General features: G+C 36.4%; 1 protein-coding gene across 1 annotated transcript; it reads left to right on the top strand.

The window, feature by feature from the left end:
* Positions 1–242: 242 nt before the first annotated feature.
* On the top strand, positions 243–2838 carry LOC306877964 (basic helix-loop-helix transcription factor scleraxis-like; the record flags this gene model as incomplete). The annotated part of the gene is made up of 2 exons (XM_079430030.1): positions 243–806; positions 2800–2838. The coding sequence occupies 2 exons, from the start codon at positions 243–245 to the stop codon at positions 2836–2838; spliced, it is 603 nt and encodes a 200-aa protein (XP_079286156.1).
* Positions 2839–10079: the final 7241 nt, after the last annotated feature.

Genomic DNA, 10079 nt, shown 5'->3' on the forward strand with positions numbered 1-10079 from the left:
TTTCTTATGAATGAGTGAGTCAGAACGGACTCGGTCGAGCATCGCTGGATTGGTTGGATCCCTAAAGCAGGACTGTTTACAGAAGCTAATCACTTCGCATGTAGACCATAGTGTTGACTGGGGTGTACGATTAGAAATTGGGATTGAGTTCACTCCTGTGTTTGTGCAAAGTAGAACGATTCAATAGAGATTTCCGTGCAAGGACAAAGAGCAAAGTCCAGGGGTCCCTTAAGGTGCTGAGCATGTCTTTTGCGATGGTGCGACCAACCCCAGGTCATTTCTTGTGCTCTGAGATCAGCATGCACTCCGAAGATGATGACAACGGCAGTGAGGGTTCTGGATCTGACGACAAGTCCTTCCGAATGGCCGGCCACGGCTACAGCGCATTTAAGTTGGGCACTCGCAAAAAGAGGTTTGGCTGCCGACCGGTAGCAGCTCCCATCGAGCTCCGTTCTCAGATCGTCGAGATACGCCAGCGGAACACTGCAAACGCCCGAGAGCGGGATCGCACAAACAGTGTGAACACGGCATTCACCGCGCTGAGGACGCTAATACCTACCGAACCAGCTGACAGGAAGCTGTCTAAGATTGAGACGCTGCGGTTGGCCTCCAGCTACATCTCACACCTGGGGAATGTGCTGCAGATTGGAGAGGAGTGTGGAGACGGCCAGCCTTGTCTCAGGAACTCGGGAGCCTTGAATCATCATCTCCACAACCTTCCAAAGAGCTCGACACCAAGCCCAGATTCAGAAAACTCACAGCCCAGACAGATCTGCACATTCTGCCTTAGTAACCAGAGACGGCTGGTGAGTAGTTTGATGAAATGAAGCTGTCAAAATGTATGACAGGCTAGATAGAGATCAAATCTGACTGACATTTATAGAACAGTCAAAACTTGGAAAATTAGGTGTTTAGTAATAAGTTGTTGTTGTTATTTTGTAACAGGTCAAAGGTCAGTGCATTGTTACTGATTCATGAACTTTATCTGAGATTCAATGCGGTGGTTCACCCAAAAAGCAAACACTCTTTCATTTACTCTCCATCATGTCATTCTAAATCTATATGACATTCTTTCTTCTCTGAAACAGAATATTTCATATATTTTTGTCCAAACGATAAAAATCAGTGGGGACTTTTTTTGTATGTACAAAATAGTTTTTTCAAAATATCATCTTTTGTGTTTTACAAAAGAAAAGAAAGCCATACAGGTTTGGAACGACACGAGGGTGACAAAATGATCAGAATGCTCATTGTTGGGTGAACTATCTTTTTAAATGCCATTTCTCATAATATTCTAGTGACTGATACAATGAAGCGTTCTGAGTGTGCAATTGACAGATAAGCAGATATTTATGCATAGCTGTTTGAGCTTACATTAGCATAATTTCTTGATTTCATCAGATAATAAATACAGATCACTTTGGCCCTGAAACTTGGCAAAACCCTTAATATGCTTGGTCTGACTTCAACCACATTAATTAACATCTACCGCATTCTAAACGAAAGTGTTTACATGAGCCTCTGTGATGAAAACAAGCAATTAATTTGGCTATAGACAAAACTTTCATAGAGAGGTACACAAAATGACATGAACACTCTCTGCACAGGCTGCAACACGTCTGCTGTGTTTGTGCAGCGCACTAGAAACATCTGGTCTATTCCCCTGACAACCTGAATGTCTTCCTGCGCAGTTCACGAATGTCCTGAGTTCCACCAAAGCCTTCAACACCCTCATCATCATTACGACGGCTAATCCTGAACAGACCCTTTAAACACCACAGTTTAATGAAAACACTCCAGATTCATCCTTTCATCTAGCATTTCATATGCCATTACTGAAATAATATGGCCGTATTTGATGGGCCACAGAGGATTATTTATTTATTAATCAAAATTTCATCGGCTGCGACCAATTAATGAGAGCTGATGACTTTGTTTAATCAGCTGAAGGCACTTGTTTTTTCTGTTATGAGTTAAATTTAAGATTAATTTCTCTCTATTAGTCCATTGTTATAGATCAGTCTTTCTTAAAATATGTACACCTAAAGTCCCACAGGTATAAAGCTCAAGTACCCCTTCATAAATGCCAACCCAGAAAAATAACTTACTAGGTATCATTTGTTTAAAACAAAAATCAAGAACTACATCTAATATCTATCAAATTAGCATCAGCATTATTAAAATAAATGCATTAAAATATATTATTTTATTATAATGTAAAATTAATTACCCAAAAAAATCATGTGATGGATTTTATTTAATTGAATCTGACGGCTCCAATTATTTTTAAATGCATGATTTAAGTATTTTAATAGGTAACTTTAATTAAATTTAAATATACATTTTAAATTTACATATAAATTTTTACTGACAGAGAGCTATATAATACCTAAAAGTTATCATTTCTATGCAGAAACTGATTTTTGCTACTTATTCATATAGAAAAAGGGAATACGCATTACAAAAACATGCCAAAGTAATGGCAAAACACACACCCAGAAGGGCCTATTGATTAATATGTACCAGGTGGATGTGTGACCAAAGATCAGATTCCCTAAATGAGATCTATCTTTGAGATGGTCCTGATTACGGTTCAGAACTTCAGACGTCTGAATGAATCTGACCTGTCGGTAATGATGGTCAGAGTTCAACTGCTCATCAGTGTCCTAATGTGTTTAAAAATCTAATGAGATAATTGTTTTTATGTGTCTGTAAAATGAATGGATGTACAAGATGTATAAAGACCCTTTGACCTACAAGCTACTCATTCTCTGATCACTTTGTTTTCTTTTCTTTCAGAACAAAGACAGAGAAAGAAAAACTACATTAAGAAGTTAATGATGAGGAGAAGAGAGAGTAAAAGAGCATTTCCATCACATCTGCCTGAAGGAGCGCGCCAGAGCGTACCGAACATTTAGTGTAAATTTGCTGTAAATAAGCTGTTTAATTGAATGCAACACTTTTTATACAAAAGTGATAGGGATGAAGAGGATTATTTGTAATTTAAAAACAGTGAAAGAAAAAAGGGACTTGCTTGCTAACCAGCAAAGAGCATGTTTGTGTTCTTTTGGGTTTGTCTATGATGCATATATTTTGTAGGCACTACACTGAACTTTATTTACAAATGTCAAAACATAGGCTTTTTTTCCTATCAGAACACATTCCTACAGCACGATCAAACATTATTGTCAAGGAGTTGTTATTCTGCAACACAACTATTATCGTTATTTATTTATGCCAATTAAAATTTCAAAACATTGTTTAAACCAAATTATGTATATGCATATGTATATATTGAAAAATCTTGAGTTTGAGGGCTTAAATGAATTCAGACAGACTGTAAAAGGTCTGCAAGAGTAACTGAGAGAGAGACTGAAAGATGAACGGGAAGGGAGTCAGTAGTAAGTCTGGTTCTGTAAGTTCAGTCTAGATGAGATCTGCAGGTAGATTGCGGTTGGTAGACACTCAGTGTCCTCTACTTTACCTCTGACCACACAAGCTCTTGCTCACATTCAAACATACACACACTAGCACAGATCTCTCCAAATGTCTAATGTAAATGCCTGTCCTAGGTCATCAGCATTACCCAACCTAGGATAGTGCCCTATAATGTCTTCAAAAGACAATTACTATATCACATTTGTACAGATTTTTTTCTGATGAAGTGTCAAAACTTTACTTTTGGTGAAAACATACTATAAATATTTTTTCTACCTAAATATTTTTTTCTATTTTTCTGCCAATTTGTTCTTCCTTGTTACATTATGACTTTTTGTTAACATTTTTACACTTTTATTTTTATTCAGTAACCCAAGTACTTAACGGTCAAGCTACTGCACCTGCTCTATTTATTATTATTTATTAAACGCAGGAAACTGAAGCAACCAGCAATTGATTCTTTCAAAGGCCTACAACTGGAATTGACCATGCAGACTTAAAACTATAAACTCAGGCCTTTATCTATTAGGTTTTGATTCAATTTCTAATTCAATCTATTGACCATTTGCAGTAAAATTTCAGTTTTAACCATATTGGCTGTGTAACCCCATTTGAATAAACAGGAAATGCTGTGAAGCCTATAATGCATCTATCTATTTGAACAGACACACAGTAAAATTGGCAAAACTGATTAGCAAATGGCCCCACAACAGTTCTCTTACCTCTTTCTATGAAATCTTACAAAGCTCAAACTTTTAATTGTAATGTAACTTATATTCTGTATACTAGGCGTGGGCGATATACCAGTAGATACGTTTAACTGGTAGAGATCACTTTTACACGTGACGTCGCTATGCTATGTGGTCACAAACAATTTTGTTGGAGGCTTTTTTAGATTGCTGTTTAAAAACAAGTGATTTTAAAGCGTTGAAATGCAATCACCATTAAAAGAGAACTCGTTTATCCGTCTGAGAGACTGTTTCTGAGCACTGTCAGAGAGGCGTGCGCACATGAAGATGTGAATAGTTATTTTTGCTGCTTTATAGGCCTTGAACAGTTAAATACAAACTTGTATGTGTCGAAATGCCCGTCTTTGCAAATGAAAGCAAACAGCTGTAAAAGAAAACACGTGTAAGGGGAAGCTCTTAAAGTGATAGCAGTCATTCATGTTAATCAAGCAACAAATGAGAGAAAATCTCTCACTGCTCTTGACTAAATCACTTTTATAACTTTGATAAGAAGAAATATACATTTAATTTACACAGTGAAGAATATGCAGTATATTTATTCATTTGATTACTTTATACAATGTAGCATTTCTTATTTATTATGTTCTACTGTAATTCTGTAATTCTTTTGCCCTATTTTTTTTCTGTAATTCTTTTGCCCTGCTAGTAATTAGTTTCTTGTTCTTATTTAAAATCGCAGACCACTTGTCTTCAGTGAGCTTGAGTTTTTTTTTTTGGGGCTAATATTACGTTTTTTTTGTTATATTGACACTGGTGACAAAAACTATTAAATTTATATGGTATCATAAAAACCTTATTTATATAGCAATAAAGCTATTACTTCTAAAGAAAAAATAACTATATCATATCATGATATATATTGTTACCATGAAATAATATTATCGCTCCCCCTAGTATATACTGAAGATTATTCCTACATATAGAGTACAAAACATTGTTAAGTAAACAGGTAATCTAAAATTTTTAAAAAATGTGATTTTCTGTGGTGATGAATGTCACTATCCTAAAACCGTCAGCATTGTTCTTGTCTCGTCTCCTCTCAGTAAACTCGGACTAGTAAAGTCTCCCACACTCAGTGGATCCCTCTGTTCAGCCATATTTCGCTCAATATAGAGTCTGTGAACTGTGACCAGTCTAGTGCTCTCAGATCATTTAACTCACTCCTTCCCTCTCCATCTGCTTCTGTTATCCAACATCAACAGCGCTTCATCATCCCCTGTGGCTGGAGACAGCACTGTAGAGACTAGTTGCCATGGCAACAGAACTGGTCCACTATAATACCACTTTCTGCATGGGAACGGGTCCAATATTCATACAGTTTAACTAAGGTTAAGAGATCAAGAGCTGAATGGCACAAAAAATGGAGACTGTTTCTGGGACACAAGGCTTCAAAATCATGTTTGAGAGAGTTAAATTAAGTTGTAAATGGTATCATGGCGCTTTTAGCATCCATAAAGGTTTAATTTTCAGCCAATCCATGAAATCATAAAATTCAAAGCGAGAAAATTCAAACGAGAGCTGCTTTGGATAAAAGTGTCCGAATAAAAGTACTGCACACTGACCTGTACGGTGGATGTCGTTGGATATTACTGTCAAAGAAAGAGTCGGACCTATAATTTAAGACATCAGAAAAGTATTAGAAAATTTCCACACATGATGAACTCCACCAAAAATGTAACAAACAAGTATGACCTTAAAAATGATCTGAATGATGTCATATGAAGTACAATACAAACCTTCTTTAAGTGGAATAATACGCACCCTAAATATGCTAACCAGCAGCACCTGCATACTGAAGAGGGAAAGGGCAGGAATATCCTCAGGTCATTCCTTTGGTAATGGGTTTGGATTCGGAGTGTTTTATATGGTCCAAAAATGAAAAGCCAGGATCCTGTGACAATTCTCAATATGTGTAAATCAAAATACTTTGTCTTTTTGGTATTTGAGTTATTGGATTTCAAACAGATTAGAAGTGCATAAAGATGTTCTTTTCTTCCGTTCTGCTGTCTTTTTGTATTAGATCTGTTTTGTTTTCTGTCAGAGTGTTTATGTATCAGTCCATATTTCAGGCTTCTGGTAAAGCTTTCACAGATCCAGCAGGGAGTCTTGTGAATACCACAGGACAGGAAGCAGTAAAGCAACAATGGCATGACAGGTGTCCAAAGAGCCTGGCTGGCCCGTTCCAGCTCTCTCTAAGTCTCGTCCCTGCAACACACACATACACACACACCTGTGGGAGAGAGAAAACTCCTTTTCTGTGACTTGAGTTTCTGCCAGCTCCCTGTGTGTCAACATTTTTTTCAGTCAGAAAACACGATCCTGTCCACTTATACCTGCTTTTAGCTAATTGTTTCCAGCTAGAGAGGCTAATATTGAGCTGCTATTGTTGAAATAGGCCTGCTAATTTGCCCTATCCTAATGCTGGGTTACACAGAAAACAGTAGAGTATGACTAATGTGGCAAGATTTCCCCAGGCTTTCTTTTTTTAAAACAGCTCTCAAGTAATCCCAATATAACTGTTTCCATGTTTGAGAAATATATGCACATATATATATATATATATATATATATATATATATATATATATATATATATATATATATATATATATATATATATATATATATATATATATATATATATGACGCCAAAGTTTAACAATTATAAAGCAACACAAAAAAATTCTGAATGTCACTACATTAGATACACAAACAAAACAAGAAGAAAAATTTTATTTCTTTATTAAATTTACTGTAATAATTTATTATATTATTTAAAAAATATCCACACTGAACAAAGTTTTATCAAAATAACTGAGTTGCCTTTTATCCTTTTCAGGTAAATATTACAAGCAAACTTGGTAATAAATGAGAAAACATTACGTCAAGTATCCAAGAAGTGAACTCTAATATTGGATTCAAGTGACTTTCCCTCAGGTTTTAGTGTGCACTTTAGTGTGTCTTGACTTCTGACCCCTGATATCACAATGAGGAAGAGGATGAGGACAGTGATGGCGAAGGTCAGTGAGGACAGAGAGAGTTGGACTTTGCAGCTGCTTCGCTCTCCTCATTTGACTGGCCTTGGGAGAATAAGTTCTTCTTGGTTTTACAGCACTACTAATCCATACACACACTTTTATGCCCAAACATGTGTTCTCAAGACCCCGGCTTTGATGAATCCTAAGGCCTTTCTCTCCTTCTATACCTCCCTCCCTCTGAATCCTTCTTTCTCTCTCCATTCCATCCAAATCCTCAAGTAAGAATGTGAGTTAACAAGTTTCGATTGTAAAAGAAGCCTTGAGATCCTAAGGGCCAATCTGTCAGCTCCCTGTGGCTCACCACAGAGCCATTGGCTTCATAGCAGACCCAGAAAAAAGCAAAGGAAGAGAGTGAAAATGACAGAGAGACAGAAAGAGAAAGGTGGTATAGCCCAGTCCCAGTAGCTCAAAATCAAGACTTGGTGTACTTTGTCCTGTTCAATTGGGCCTAGAGTTTAATACTGGAAAAATCTTCCTTTGCTGTCAATCAAATGCTTTAATAAAAACAAAGTATAACATTGCGGTCTTGCTCACTCTCTCTCTCTGCCCCTGGGAGAGTGGAAATGCGAGGGGTGCCTGCGGAACTGTGAAAATCCCTCCTTTTATTGCCATCAGCCTGCAATGGAAAATTGGGTTTGCGGAGGGGCCCATCTGTTGGACATTAAGCAGCCACCTGGAGCTTTAGCCAATCATGAAATTAAACATGAGTATTAAAGAAAAATGAAAAATCTCCACTCCCAGACATGTGGGTCGCCCAGTCTTTGCCGCATTTAATCAAATTTCCGACAAGAAGCAAAGGCTTAGTTCACAAGGTTGTCACCCACCACCCCACCAGTAAAACCACCGCTTTTCCAGGTTTTAAAGAATAAATAAAAGATGGTATATATGAATATCAGCCTAAACTGGTTTTTGAAGTATACTAAACAAAACAAATTTTCTTAGTGAGTGATTTTGTTCCAATAGGATTACCAAAACAATCTTAACATGAACATTTACTTGAAAAGCCAAACGAAAAGATTTTTTTTTTTTTTTTAATCCGCTGGAAAAATTTAGATGCATACTTAAAACAACAAAAAAGTGCATCTCTTAAATTCCCTTTGAATTACTTTTTTTTTTCTGAATCAGTATTTTATATAATTTAGGTTCTCAGAATAATTTATCCTTTTTATAAGATGTTTATATATATTTGGGCTGAAAACAAGACAAAAATAAATTATTAAGAGAATAATATTTGCATAGAACAGTTAATTGTAGATGCAGAATCAGCAGCATAAAGGCTGTTTTTATGGGCTGGTTTCAAATACATAAAATGTAGTCCTTGGCTAAGGTGCATTCTCAGAGCAGAAACACATTAATAACATTTAAGTACGTAACTAAGCGTAAACTTTTCAAAAACCAGACAACTTTTTCTCGAAACATATATCAAAATGATGCACTAAATAAACACAGAAGCAAAGCTATGAACCTGATTCTTGACAGTCTTCTTTTTTAAAAATTATTAAATGTAGTATATTTTTTTTAATAACAGCTAAGAGAGTTGGAATTTTGTAAACAAATATTAATTGGGTGTACTTTTGGTCATGTGAACCTGTCTAGAAAAAATTATTTTATACTCACACTAGTTTATTTAAATTTTCTACTAACATTGTGCATGCAATATCTTTATGGTTTATCATTTCAGTCTTTGAAACAATATTTTATGATGTTTTTTCATGTTTTAAGATTTAAAGGGGTGGTTTACTGCCTTTTTTCTTTGCTTGATTGTGTTTATGGGGTGCAATATAACATGTCTTCGTGTTTCGTTTGTTAAAAAACGCCTTATTTTTCATAAATTTCACCTTTATTGTAAGCTGCTTTCTCCTCTGTCATTTGAACGACCGGTTGACTTCCTGATTCTATGAAACCACTCCCTCAGAAACAGGCAATGGGCTCTGATTGGTTAGTTGGGCCGGTGTGTTGTGATTGGCTAAACTGCGTGCTGCACATTGTCCGGAAACTTCACGCCCATTACCTTTACCGGCGACAGTTGCATGTGCTCCGGTCAAATGTAAATAATGGTGTCAATATTGCCGTATCAGTTTGAGCCAGAATCAGACCCAGAAGGCGATAATGCAGAGGGTCAAGCAGAACCTCCGCAAACATGTCTCTCACAAAACGTTTCTGAATGGTAAATTTTTTTTTTATTATTCTCTCAAAGAATTTCGATACGCTGTTACTTGAAAATGCTACTGCTGTTTGTTAGCTTTTGAGATACGGTTTTCTCCTGATTAAACATTTAATATAACTGAATACATGACTGAGTAATTACATGAAAAATTACGTCATAAAGTATACATGGAAAATACATTTACAAAATTAGTACATAATTACAAATTCGGGTCATAGACACACGAAATAGCATAACTAAGTTAACTGGCTACTAAAGCCAGCGTTGGCATTTGTTTACATCCTTGATAAAACTAAAATATTACGTCTGAAATTATACATGCAAATACATTTAAAATGATTAAATCTTACTTAAAGGTTGTGGCCCAACAACTGCTGCCTCTGGTTTTAAAGTTGGAACTGCTCCATGTTTTAGTAATAGTTTCTGGTTGAATCCGGCATTGAACTCGTGTAGATTCTGGAAGCTGTCTTCCGTAAAATGCGCAGCACAGAGAGCTAAGTTACGATTATAATTGTCAGGAACATAATCAAACATAAATTTTAACCATTGTTGACGAACTACAGCGTCCGTAGGAAGCCCGAACACAGAAGACCTGACAGCTGGGTGAAAATAACACACTTTCGACGGCATGGCTACAGCTTTCCACTATAACTCTTCATCTTCGACAAAGCCGCAGAACATGGCCTTG

The sequence above is a fragment of the Barbus barbus genome, assembly GCF_936440315.1.
Source record: "Barbus barbus genome assembly, chromosome: 12".
NCBI lineage: Eukaryota > Metazoa > Chordata > Actinopteri > Cypriniformes > Cyprinidae > Barbus > Barbus barbus.